The 13647-nt window shown below is 40.7% G+C and overlaps 2 protein-coding genes across 2 annotated transcripts; both read right to left on the bottom strand.

The window, feature by feature from the left end:
* Positions 1 to 785: 785 nt before the first annotated feature.
* Positions 786 to 3875, bottom strand: LOC129253244 (putative GTP-binding protein 6). The gene is made up of 4 exons (XM_054891541.1): positions 3523 to 3875; positions 1919 to 2518; positions 1578 to 1857; positions 786 to 1508 (listed from the first exon to the last, which is right to left on the bottom strand). Exons 1-4 carry the CDS (start codon positions 3873 to 3875, stop codon positions 1047 to 1049), a joined length of 1695 nt encoding a protein of 564 aa, XP_054747516.1. The 3' UTR covers positions 786 to 1046.
* LOC129253245 (transmembrane protein 141) lies at positions 3794 to 4398 on the bottom strand. Its single transcript, XM_054891542.1, has 2 exons — positions 4185 to 4398; positions 3794 to 4104 (listed from the first exon to the last, which is right to left on the bottom strand). The coding sequence occupies exons 1-2, from the start codon at positions 4297 to 4299 to the stop codon at positions 3908 to 3910; spliced, it is 312 nt and encodes a 103-aa protein (XP_054747517.1). The 5' UTR covers positions 4300 to 4398; the 3' UTR covers positions 3794 to 3907.
* Positions 4399 to 13647: the final 9249 nt, after the last annotated feature.

The following is a 13647-nucleotide window of genomic DNA, read 5'->3' on the forward strand; positions in this document are numbered from 1 at the left end:
CATTGGTTGAAGACGTTCTGTTTAAATCTTATAAAAATTAGAGTATTCTACTAAGTAAATGTTATTTTGATATTTAAAAGACAATTTTTGGCTTTGATCGGTTTTGGAACCTCAATTGTTTTTGCCAAAACAAACGCGCAAATAAAGAAACAAGCACAACTTTATTTCCAAACACTCGTTCAATATTAAATAATGCATTTAATTGTCAACGAAAAATAAAAACTAAATGTTTCACCACAAAAAAACACTTTACGTTCCATATTCTTGCTAATAAGGTAGATTTTTTCTTTCTTTAAATAAGTATTCTTGAAATAGTCTATTTGTGCCATACGAGTTTATGTCGACGTTTCTTTGGCTGCTTGTTTAATATGCAGGGGTAAATATGTAGGTATATTAAAATATAAAGCAGCGAATTTAAAAAACGAACAGATATAACCTGTGCGTACTATATCTATACTATTTGCTTAGTTAAGTGACTATATTTTGTGTTAAATAAATGCTATAATAGCGTATTTATAATATATGCCAAGAAAATAATTTTAGAAATTCCAAAAAGCGTTACCTAGTTTTAATTTGTTTTGCAATCTTTTCCAGTGTTATTTTTTAGTAAAGTTGATGTCCATTACAATTCTGTCACGTTAAACTGCAGTGGTTTATTGATAAAAATGTTTTAAATTTGTAAACAATTTTTGTAATACGTTGACTTTAATGCGTACAAAAAAGACTATACGTTGTTTTTTCTTTTTTGATATTTTTAGTGAAAAATAAGATAGAAATATTTAGAAATAGATTTTTGTATTTCATTTTCGCAATGTAATTTTCTGCAATTAACTACTAATTCTATATACATTTTTTTGCAAACTGTCTTATCGCGTACTAAATACAAATAGCTATCAAAAATTTGACCAACCCATTCTATGTATATGTGTACATAAATACATATATACATATATATGTATATCAAGATAACAGATATTAATAACACGATTTTACCGCAATCATAAATAAAAAAGTTTCTATTTCTTTAACACAATCGTTTTATTGCCTTATAAATCCGCATGGTTTGTTGATAAAAATGTTCGTTTAAATTTCTGAATGGTGAGTTCGCTAACAACGACTGTCATTAGCAAATGCTCAGCGCTAGCCTCGTCGACGCGTACGTTTGTTACCGCAGTATTTTTGTACAACCATGCCACTTCAGCTCCACCATTGCGCACACGCATTGTCATTTTACGACGTCCCGTCGCTATTAGTATTTGTCGTTCAATTTCGAATAGCAATTCCTTGAGACCTGTAAGCTTTGTCGCGGAAACCATATGTATATTTTCTGTTGGCTGTGGCTGCAATTCCGTCGACATAAGATCGACTTTATTTCCAACATTTATGATGGGTGGCATTTGTCCACTTGCAGCAACAGTATTTTTAAGTGATTGCAATGTTGTAATTACGTGCTGCTGTTGCGCTTGTTTGCATGTGTGTGAAATATCCTGCACATGCAATATTATATCCTGGTATAAAAAACATACGGACACACATTTAACTTGATTTTATTTCTACATAAGTATGCGGGAACTTACTGCCAACATAGCATCCTCTAGGGTCGCCACAAAACACTCCATTAAACCAGTGGGTAGATCAGACATAAAACCCACCGTGTCCATGTAAATTACTTCAAGATTGCACGGTAGTATGCCCGCATGTGCTGTCACATCCAGAGTAGCAAAGAGCTGATTGCGTGGTTGCATGCTTTGCTCTTGCGTTAGCGATTTGATCAGTGATGTTTTGCCAGCGTTAGTATATCCAACTACTGCAATCACTGGATAGTTTTTCTGTTTACGTTTGTTGCGCAGCAATTGCCTGTTGAAAAATTTGCCTTATTTCTCATTCATATTAAGCCCACATGCGCTCTGTGACATACCTGTGATCCCTAATCCTTTCCAGTTCTTGTTTCAACTTACGTTCGCGTGTTCTTAGTATTTCTCGTTGTGTGTCAGTAAATGAGTAGCCTTGTTTGCGTGCAATCGATGGGCTCGCGTCCTTGGCTTGGGACCAGATGTACGGTATCTCAGCCATGGCCACTTGTAGGCGCGCCTCCGCACTGGAGGCATGCAGGCGTAAAATTTGTATGACAACAGAATAGCGATCCAACACCGGCAGTTTAAATGTATCTTCCAGAAATCGTTTTTGACCAAATGTTAATGTGCTTTTGCTAATAAAGAGGCAGGATAGTTTATCTTTAGTACTATGTTCCTGCAGCTGTTGTTTTAATTCTTCAATTTTGCCGCTGCCAAAAAGAGCCTTGCGCTGGAGTGTTTCTAGCGGTATTTTGATAGCGTGAACCACGCGCCAATTAGGCAATGATTCCACTAGCGCTTTCGCCTCTTCCAACTGACCATAGGGAGTTGTTAGAATGTTTCGCTCACTGCCCCATTTCACATATGGCTGTATAATGAATACGTTTTGACTAGAGGAACCGGGCGAAATATGCATTGTACTGTTGGCCAATTCTTCGTATGCGCTAAAATTTTAAATTAATTGTATATAAATATTACATAGCATAATAATTAAAGGAATCGCTTTCCTAAGAACAAGGGTTTATATCGATAGAAAATTATATTTTAGGAAGCTATCTGGAAGCTTAAGTCGTTAGCTATAATAGAAATATGTTAAACTCACGTGCAAAGTCGAAAAATTCAGCCCAGACACGGGTGCCCAATGGAGGGTCTATATTGGTAAGACAATTGTAATTAGATTGTAAGGTACAATTACTTTTATAAGCTGAGATGCGCACGTCTTCCACTTTTAGTGAACTTTGGGCGCTTATTAAAGCTCTTGATATCGCAAATGAATGCGGATATGAAAGGAATCGTATTTTTACGAACGCTTGAACAGCTTACAGTCTGTCAAAAATTAAGTCTCATACAAATGTGACGCTATCTTTGGTCGAAAAATTTTTGAGTATGTGCACATAGTTTGGACGCCTGACCATGTCGGTATTCGATTTTAATGAACGGACTGATTTGGCTGCAACAAAAGCAGTCGACTGTGGCTATATTGTGAGTGTAAATTGAACTGTTGAAGAGGCTCTGAAAAATTTACGCAATGCCATATTCAGAGATTGGAATTCTGGCCTTTTGAAATTCTCTAATATGCACCCTAGCCCGTTTGCTAGACTAAATGTGGCTCTGCCAGCGAACCCACGAAAAGAATTAACAGGATTTTGACTGGAAAGTCTTATGATGCTGTCTATTTTTACAAAAATAAATGCTAGCGATATCGATCTCTGCTCTGGTGGAGAAATTAACTCGTACATTCACCACATTTTTAATTGTCCTATATTTGTGCACATAAGAACCAAACACACATTTTTTCCGGGCTGTTGGAACCTTGATACCGTTTCCCAAAATAATGCACTGGCGCTTTGCGGATCTACAGCGCGGCCAAACAACATCAAAATTAAAAAAAATAAATAAATAAATAAAATTAAAAAAACAAAAATGTATACTATGTAGAATAATTTACCGATCATCCAAGTTGAGCAAGCCATTATCATTGCCTTCATCTTCAGCTTCTGAAGTCATTTTTATATCTGCGTTGCTGTCTTCTTTTGAAAGTGTCTCGTAAGCACTTTTTCTGTTGCGTATACCTTTTACACCTTTGTGCTGCATATATTTCCAGCGGGTGAACGTCCTATTAACGTCGGGCACATAACTTTCAAAAGCGCTTTCTAAGCGATTTACTCGCACAAGGACCCTTAATTGCGAATTTCGACATATAGTAAAGCAACTTGCTATATTCGTCATACTTTTGAACAACATTTTGTTATTAACTTTCATATAATTACGTATAATGCACTTATGCCTATGTATGTACATATATAAATTATTAAAGTGGTAACTGTCCCGCTTTAATAATGCTCTTCTTTCAGTATAGTATGCTTATCCTCAGCTGCCATCCAAGCTGCTTGGCAAGCTTTAGTGCGACTTGTGGTGGTTGTGTAGGATACACCAGTTGCCACTATAGCCGACGCCAACACGCTATATTGAACGGGGTAGTGAATTTTTGTGCGCAACAGCTTTTGTGTAAAATGACAGCCGGAAAATGCTAGATATAATAACAATATTTTAAATTACGCAACTGATGGAGTTAATAAAAGATATATGTGTTATCCCAGAGATACTTACTTAAGCAAAATGAAGCAAGACCGGAGAAAAGAGCCCGTGTCATGCAATTCAAGTAAGAGTCGAATCCGGGATGTATATCGCGTTGTTGATCCTTTAAGCGTTTTATGTCATTCATACTCAACAACAATTTTTGTATACTTTTGGCAAGTCGATTTATTTTATATAAACAAAGTCCGTATTGTTCTACCGCAATAAAGCAGACAACAGCTGATGCGCGGATACGCGGGACGAATTGCCAAAAGCTGTTAATAAACAATGCTGTCATATCAATTTGTAAGGTTAGGGCTGTTCTAATTTTAGTCATTTAAACGGACGTGCAAAGAGTATCTACCGGAAATGTATTTAACTTCTACATTATCTATTTTAAAAGACAAGCAATCACAAATAATTGTTGTTGTTGTTGTTGTAGCAGTATCTTCGCCCTGTCAGTGTAGTGTAATTACCGGTCGTCTTCATCTAGCTCATCTAACGGTAGGCCCAGGAAACCGGCTGTTTCGACGGGTTGGGTCCAGAGGGAGAGAGGTGTTAGATGAGTGCGTTTGATGGGGCATGTAAAAAGGTGGTTAGTGTCGTGCGGGGTGCCTTCACATGCTGGACATATGTTTAGAATGTCGGGGTCGATTCTGGATAGGCAGGAGTTTAACCTGCTACAGTATCTAGAACGTAATTGTGCCAAGGTTACGCGGGACTCTCGGGGAAGCTGGAGCTCTTCGTCTGCAATAGGTGGTGGTTGGACGCTGATAACGGCATTCGGAGGTCGGGAGCTTAAGAAGGTGGTAAGGGTCTCCCGATGAATGTCGTTAATGGCCTGTCTGTACACTGTCTGATCCTGGAGTGGTCTGTCTATTTTGTCCAGGATCTTGTCCACGTAGTTGAGGAAGTGTCTCCTGATGTACCTGGGAGGTGGCTCAGGCTCGAGCAGGTCTCTGCATGGGTGAGGCCTACGGTGACACCCTAGCAGAAACTGCTTGCCGAGCATTTTGTTGTGCTCCTTAACAGGGAGCATGTGAGCCTCGTCATGCAGGTGTTGAATTGGGGACACCAGGGGACATCCTGTCGCGGTCCTAATGGCAGTATTTTGGCAGGTCTGGAGCTTCGTCCACTGCGTATCACTGGTTCCAGGCGACCAGACAGGCGCGGCATAGTTGAGAACCGGTCGGCCTATTGCTTTGAAAGTCGACAGCAACATTTCCTTGTCTTTGCCCCAAGTGCTGCCGGCGAGCGACTTGAGGACCTTGTTACGATTCTGTACTCTCGTTGCAATAGCGGTTGTGTGCGCTGAGAAGGAGACCAAGCTGTCAAAGGTGACTCCCAAAATTCTGGGGTTATTTACCGTCGGTATTGGGGTATCATCCACGTGCACCTGAAGTTGCAGCTTGACCTCCTTTGTCCAGGTGGTAAAAAGGGTCGCCGTGGATTTAGTGGGAGAAAGTTTTAAGTTTCTTGCAGTGAAGAAGCGAGAAAGGCGGGCGAGGTAGTCGTTTACTTTGGAGCATAGGCCATCAATGTCATTGCCCCACGCCATTATCGTGCAGTCGTCGACGTATGAGACTAGTGAGACTCCCTCTGGTGGCTGGGGGAGTTTCGAAATATAGAAATCAAAAAGCAAGGGTGAAAGGACACCACCCTGCGGTACTCCTTGCTTTATTTTGAAGTGAAACTTCTTTTGTCTCGAAGGATGAAACGCTGTGAGGAGTAAAACCATAGCGTTTCATCGATATGTGACGCTACGCCAGCGCCATCTGTTAAAAGCGTGGCGTGGATGAAACGCTGTGAGGAGTAAAACTACGCTAAACTACGTAAAACTCACGCTATGCCAGCGCCATCTGTTAAAAGACTGGCGTGGCGTGTCGTCTTATCGAATGTAATTTGTAAATATGACATTTGATTGATGGCCGCCGTAGCCGAGTGGGTTGGTGCGTGATCACCATTCGGAATTCACAGAGAGGTCGTTGGTTCGAATCTCGGTGAAAGCAAAATTAATGAAAACATTTTTCTAATAGCGGTCGCCCCTCGGCAGGCAATGGCAAACCTCCGAGTGTATTTCTGCCATGAAAAAAATCTGCTCATAAACATATCATAAAACAAATTGAAATAAATGTATAAAAAAAAAAAAAAAAAAAATTTCTTGTGATTCGAACCAAGGATTTCGGATCGGAAGCCCACATTGCTAGCCGCTGGGCTATCGCGCTGTGCTGTCGCCGCAAAATAATGTATCATAAATCTGTTTACCATACCAAAGACCATACACTTTGCGAACGCATTTCGGTGGAAACAGTTGACAGTTATCCCAAACACAATATTATTAGTAACGCGAGACGCGTCATAGAGTGTGTGTGTAGTTTTGAGCAAATCTTACAAACATATTTTGTTTTGTTGATTGATTTCTGTTAAATATGGCATCAAATCAACAAAAACGGAAACCGAAAACAGGTGCTGAACGGCAACGTGAGTATTTGGAGCGTAAAAAATTAAGAGCTACTGTTGAACACCGTGACAGTGAATCCTCCGGTTGTACGATAAGTGATAATTTGTAGTACCAACAACAAGATGCGGAACTACCATTGATGCAGTATTTCATCGATACCTTGATAGATTAGAATGTAGATCATTTTTTACGTATTTCAGTTACCATAAAGCCCTTGTTTCATTTTTGGAAAACGAATCCAATAATGATAATGACAATGCCGAGAACCAAATGTAATTGAGTACAATAAATTCATTTCTTTTTATATTAAAATAAATAAATAATTCTGTTTAATAAAATTCCATTCCATGCTTTCCATGACTTCTGCATGCATTATATTGAAATAATAGTTAAATTATTGATTTGTTGATAAAAGAAGTTTCACTTCAATCGTGCGGGTTCCGTGAACTACCACACACTTTCTTTTTTTTCTCTGTTTTGAAGTTTGGTCTCGAAATATCACCAACGAGTGACGGCCGCGCAGGTAGCATTCCCTTGGCAGCCGGTTCTACGTTACCGGAATGACTCGGGTTTTTTCCGAGTTCGCGGTTCACCTCTTTAGCCCTGGCGGGAGTGTCGACTGTAAAATGTCATCTAGTAGCGTGGCGTGGCTGACTGTATCGAAAGCCTTTTGTAGGTCCAACGCTACTAGGACAGTCCTCTCGCAGGGGCGGTTTTGGTTTAGTCCAGGGTTTACCTGGGTGTTTATGACGGTGAGTGCCGTGGTGGTGCTGTGCACTCTACGGAAACCATGCTGGTGTGGGGCTGGAGTCAGGTGTTCTGTGAGGAGTGGAAGTAGAAGGGCTTCAAGCGTCTTCACTACTGGGGAAAGGAGAGTTATCGGACGATAAGACTCCCCTTGGTTGGCGGTTTTCCCGGGTTTCAGTAGTGGGACCACTCTCCCTAATTTCCACTTATCAGGAATGATGAGAGTAACCATAGACAGGTTGAAGACCTTAGTGAGGAATTCTACTCCCAATGGACCCAGCTTTTTCAACATCAGCATATTTAGTCCGTCGGGGCCGATGGCTTTTGATGGTTTCATTCGTTTGATGGCCCCCTGAACCTCGTCGCTGGTGAAAGCAAACGGTGCACTGTTGTATGGCAGTTTGTGCAACCGTCTGGCGGCACAACGTTTGGATCTGTCGACCGGAGGAAGCAGTATAAATTGCCGGCTAAAATAGCTCGCGCATCTCTTCGGGTCCGACGAAGTACGACCGTTGAAGGTGATATCCACCTTGTCGTTGTGCTTCGTCGGTTTCGACAGGGACCTTACGGTGGACCAGAGCTTGCTCACACCAGAGGTGAAGTTACAGGACTTCAGATACTGTACCCATTTGGTCCGCTTATGTTGGGTGACCAGTTGCCGGATCTCCGAATTGAGATCCTTTATTCGACGATCCCCGGGATCGGCCTGGCGTAGGTGGTCACGCTCGTTCGCCATAACGGCTGATTCGCAATTGTTATGTCAGGCGAGCTGCTGCAATTGCCCACTACCCTAGTGGGGGCGTCGTCGTTTACAGTGCTGAAAGTCGAATCGTCTCTCTGCTCTGCCAATAGCTGTCCCCTACGATCATTTGGCAAGCTTGAATGCCAAAGATCGTGATGCGCGTTAAAGTCACCTACTACCAATCGGTTTTCTCCCCTGATGAGCGCACCAATATCAGGGAGATATCCTGCCGGGCAGCAGGTGACAGGGGGTATGAAAATATTAAATATTTCGAGCTCGGCATCGCCTGACCGGACAGCTATACCTTGACATTCTAAGGTACTACACTGAATGGTGTACTATGAACGCTAGGCCACCACCGTTGTCTCGCTCGCGGTCCGTTCTGTACACATTGTAGCCGTCCCTGGTAATCAGGGGGGAGCTAGCGTGCAGTTTTGTCTCCTGGACCGCAGCCATCTTGATTCCGAACCGGCTCATGAAGTCGACTATTTCGTCAATCTTGCTCGTAAGTCCGTTGCAGTTTAGTTGCAAAAGCTTGAAGCTTCGCGGGAGAATTATCGTAACTCGGGGGGTGAGGAATGCGTGATGTTGTCTGCGTTGGTCCTACTGTGCGTTCCGCAAAATGGGTTGAGGCCTGATGTTGATGGCCGCGCCACTGGGAGCGGTTGCGGGTGCAGAGCTCTGCAGCAGGGGGCAACGTAGTCACGTGTCCACTCACGGGTAGTGTGCAGGCCGGAGCACCTCCGAAAATGGCACCAGCCACTGCAGAAATTGCATTGGACAGTTGTCAAGTTCCGCGGAACTACGGTCTGACACACGGAGCACACTGTACGGGGGACCAAGAGTTGCTGGTTTGTCCCCGCACGGGGGTAGGAGCAGGGGGGTTGTGGGTTAGAGAGGGAGTTGTGTTTCTCGTGGGGGCTCCTTACCGTTGAGGTGTTGTTGGTGGCGGCAGTGTGATGTGCCGGCACTGAGGGCAGTGTAGCCGTAGAGGCGGGGGCCGACTGTGAGCGGGAGCAACACGTGACCACATGCCTTGTGGACCACTCCCTGTGTGTCTTAAGGCCTGAGCAGGTCTTAAGATGGCACTACCCGTTACACTGGTTACACCTAACCGAGGTGGAGTTCGGGTGGAGCCGTTTGTGGCAAATGCAGCAGTAGAATACCTCTGGTCCGGGGTTGGGTTCGACGCCAGCCCGGAAGAGAAGTATTTGGAGCAAACTAGCTGCAATGTGTTGCTCCTGTGACGAAAGATTGAGGGTACACTAGACAGGGCTAGTATACTGGGGCGGCAGCCCTTGGTCGGGAAAAACCCGAGTCATTCCGGTAACGTAGAACCGGCTGCCATGGGAACAAATAATTGTCACCCATCCTGCATAGAGCACTGGCGCACTGCCTGAATAATGTAGAAAACTTGTTTTCATTGTTGATTTCAAAGATTATTAAAAAAAATCACGTAACCTCAGTCTTTCAAGACTCAAAAAATCCAATGTTTCTGCTGATGCATTTCGGCAGTTATTCTTGGTTTACGTTCCAGCTATGAAGCGGAAAAATGGGCGTTATGGTACACAGATGGCTCCAAATCTAAAGACTTGTCCCTCAGTTACGCAGTTGTCAATACATTTGGTCAAAATGCAAATACTACCAGATTTTGCATCTGCGTTCACCGCAGAAGCGACCGCCCTCCGCAACGCAATCATCATGGTGTTAAAGACCGTTAAATTCCTATGGATACCTGAACACATTGGTATCATGGACAACGAAGCAGCAGATCGTGTCGCAAAATCGACTTACTCAACACCTGTAACAACAAAGAACACAGTCGAAAAAGTACGGAATTCGGTTAATTTCAACCACCATTACACAGCCATAAATCGAGAACTCACGACGCCTACTTATCTAGCAAAAGTTTCAAAAACGCACATTCAAACTTCCATAAGACGCCGCTTAGGTCACATTCTGATGGGTGCAATCAACGCCTTCTAAGAGGCAATCCACCACCAACTTGCCCGCTCTGTTCACATGTTTTGACTTTGAAGCACATTTTTTTCTGAATGCACTGCTCTCGAAGAAACCAGAAACCGTCTTCTCAAACACAATTGGATTGAACTTCTCAAGATACCCAATGAAGTGAACATAATTTCGATCAACAACTTTATCCAAGCTGTTAAAGCAACAATCCAAAATTAGTATTAAAAAAAAAAATTATATGCATTATATTCATATAAGAAAAGCTGATAGTCCTGGCAGCTAATGCTCATTAGTAAATTTTGAGCAAGTTAATTGATTAAATTTTGCTAATAAATTATTATAATACATAATAATAAATTCTTACAATATTTTGCTTTTAAGGAATAATTTTTTAATGTTGGTCTTTTGAAATTACAAACGTTGCGGTTAATAATGGAACACTATTTCATTCAAATGACTTCATCAAAGTATTTTAGTTTACACATTAAAAACAATCAGTAGTTAAAGTTTCAAAGGTTAGATGGCCCACCGTATATTTACGCGAAATCCTTAACTGTCTAACAAAAAAATACTATTTAAAAAAATACTTATAGTCAGTCCACTGTTCGATGTTCATGAATAATAGAAAAAGTTCTTTCTAATAGAGGTAATAACTCGGCAGGCAATGGCAAATCTTCGAGTTATTTCTGCCATACAAGACTTTTCAAAAAACCGGGATAAAACTGTGAGACATACCGTAAAACAACATCAACACATTACCGAAAATGGGAGAAGAAAACTGACCAAACACCTAAACAGCTGCACACGAATTATTCAAATACAATGATAAAATCATATTGAAATCAAGAAACATAACCGGATGTTATCATAAAGATTGGTTTCATTATTTTATTTCTTAATCTTTCTAAATGATTCGCTTTAGTTTTTAAATTTCTGGGCCTGGAAAGCCCTAAAAGGCTAAAAAGATTAGATGCAAACAATTAAGTCTACTTTTAGGCAACTTCGCATAATAGTAAAAGAGGTGTGTAATGGCTAAAGTTTTCTATATATTATATATACCCATTAAAAAGTGTCATCTTAGTAGGTGACGAAATAACCAAAATTATGAAAACATTGAATAATGAAGCCGAGCATCCCGGCACGGTTCTTCCTCTGTGCACCCCCCTGAAGACCTATATGGACTTCTTTTTTGCCATTCACATGAACAGAAGGTATTGCTAAGGTCTTTGAAATTATAGTTGAGTCGATGGAGGGTATGCGGAAGGCCCAAACCACCTTCACTTCGAACAATAAACTGACGGAACAGCAAAGGGCCGAAAAAGTTTTTCAAAATTACAGTTTAGTAAACTGCGATCTGAAAAATTACTCTGAATGAGACCAACAAGTACTGGACCTCGTTCAGTCACAAAACTAGTCTACTCAGCCCATAATGTGTGCGTGTTTTTATCTCCGTGTATACTCGGGCTTTCATTGAGCAGGCAAATATTATAGTACGTAGACCAAGAAGATCTCGTTTTGGGCCAAAACAAATTTGACCAAGGTTTACAGGGACTTTTTACCCCGGGCCCGGAGTTTTCAGAGTGAATTAGACATAATTGGAAAGGGCCCGCATTTGCAATTTTCCCCCGGGGCCCGGATATGCTCTCTACGGCCTGTATATACTTATAAAGTGTTTTTCAGTAAGAGCGCTTCAACTTTTTTTTTTAATAAAATACAAACGGTTTGATTTTTTTAACTAATATATTTTTTATTATCGAGTTTGAACATATACATTTAAGTATGAAATTCGATTTTTTTGCATGACCACCGCGTGCACTTTTTACGAAGTCCAATCGTTGATCCCAATTTTCGACCACTCTTTTGCATAAATCGGCCGACATTCCAGCAATTTCGCGTTCAATATTGGCTCTGAGCTCACAAATCGTCGCCGGCTTGTTACTGTAGACCAATGACTTCACATAACCCCAAAGAAAATAGTCTAGAGGCGTCAAATCACACGAGCACGGCGGCCATTCGACCGGTCCATTTCTGGAAATAATGCGCTCATCGAACTTACTCTTCAACAAATCAATTGTAGCGTGTGCTGTGTGGCTTGTGGCCCCGTCCTGTTGAAACCACATGTCGCCTAAGTCCATACGATTCAATTGCGGCCAAAAATAATCGTTTATCATGTCGCGGTATCGATTTCCATTCACAGTAACGTGGCGATCGTTCTCGTCAACGAAAAAATATGGGCCAATTACGCCGCCGGTATGTAAACCGCACCAAACAGTGATTTTTTCGGGATGCAACGGTGCCTCATGAACCGCGTGTGGATTGCTTTCTGCCCAGTAACGCATATTTTGCTTTTTGACGAAGCCATTGAGCCAAAAGTGAACTTCATCACTGAAGATGATTTTTTGGAAAAAATCTGGATTAAAGTAGCAGCAACAGAACGATTATTTTCATAAAAAATTTGCACGATTTGCAATCGTTGCTCAAGTGTGTAGCGTTCCACGATGAAATGTATACTAATGAAGTTTATAAATGACAAGCGAAAAATAAAAAATATTGCGTCATTCGCCCTCCCTATCGGAAAAAAGTTGAAGCGCACCTATTGAAAAACGCTATATGTATTATAAATATATGTAGAAAAGCGGAAACATTATTATTCGACGAAAAAGATGAATATCGACTCCATGAAAATATTTATTGTTGTCAAAAAGTACTTACGCTTTCCTCTGTTATCGTTTTTTGAAAATAAATACTCGCACTTCAATTCTGCTTTTTCACCCACTTGCACAAAAGTGAGGTTATGTGAAAATTTCATAAAATCATAGACAATTTTTTTGCGTTTTATTATTGCTAAATATATATTTAATGGATTCAAATAGTTTGAATTACTTTATAGTACTTAATTTGAAAATAATATTGAATCAAACCTGCTATCCCAATATGGGCTCTTATGCAGTAAAGAGTGAAAAGCATTTAGTAGCGGTAAAAAGTATATTTCCGTACAAGTATACATTTTTGCAGACCTAAAAATACTCCATAGTCGGAATATTTCAATATATAAACTGCATTTCAATTAATGTTGAAAAAATACCCTTTTCCGACTTTTCTTACAAAATTTCCGCCAGAGATGTAACAAAATAGGGGAATTTTAATGTTTTGTGAGAGGCAAGTTTGTTTTCTTTGCAATCCTACAATTTAAGTAACTCTTGAACAATAAATATCCAAATAAGTGGCCTTTTATGGTTTATCTTAAAAGATGACGTGGGCTTTTGAAGGATTAATAGAGAGCATAACTCTGATAGACTACTTTATAAGCTCGTAAAAAATACGCCCGCTTTTAGCCGATACCGAAATATGTCAACTTAACTGGTAAGTCGATCTGATATTAACAACTAAACATAAATCAGTGACGAACTTTGACTACAGTCTAAATTAAGTTAACGCAACAATTCAATTATCCAGACAAGAACTATCACTCCCAAAAGTTTATGGTGAACATTTTTTAAACAATAATGGCACCAGTTTGTCTTTGGCTACTCTATACGAGGATTAAAACAAGTGTTTAAAATAAAATAATGAAG

Source organism: Anastrepha obliqua, chromosome 1 (genome assembly GCF_027943255.1).
Source record: "Anastrepha obliqua isolate idAnaObli1 chromosome 1, idAnaObli1_1.0, whole genome shotgun sequence".
In the NCBI taxonomy this organism is placed as follows: Eukaryota; Metazoa; Arthropoda; class Insecta; order Diptera; family Tephritidae; genus Anastrepha; species Anastrepha obliqua.

Coding starts and splice junctions, on each gene's coding strand:
- LOC129253244 (XM_054891541.1), bottom strand. CDS start 3,875: ATGTACATACATAGGCATAAGTGCATTATACGTAATTATATGAAAGTT. Junction 2,519..3,522: donor TTGCTCAACTTGGATGATCG/GTAAATTATTCT, acceptor TTAAAATTTTAG/CGCATACGAAGAATTGGCCA. Junction 1,858..1,918: donor GAAAGGATTAGGGATCACAG/GTATGTCACAGA, acceptor ATTTTTCAACAG/GCAATTGCTGCGCAACAAAC.
- LOC129253245 (XM_054891542.1), bottom strand. CDS start 4,299: ATGAATGACATAAAACGCTTAAAGGATCAACAACGCGATATACATCCC. Junction 4,105..4,184: donor TCTTGCTTCATTTTGCTTAA/GTAAGTATCTCT, acceptor TATTATATCTAG/CATTTTCCGGCTGTCATTTT.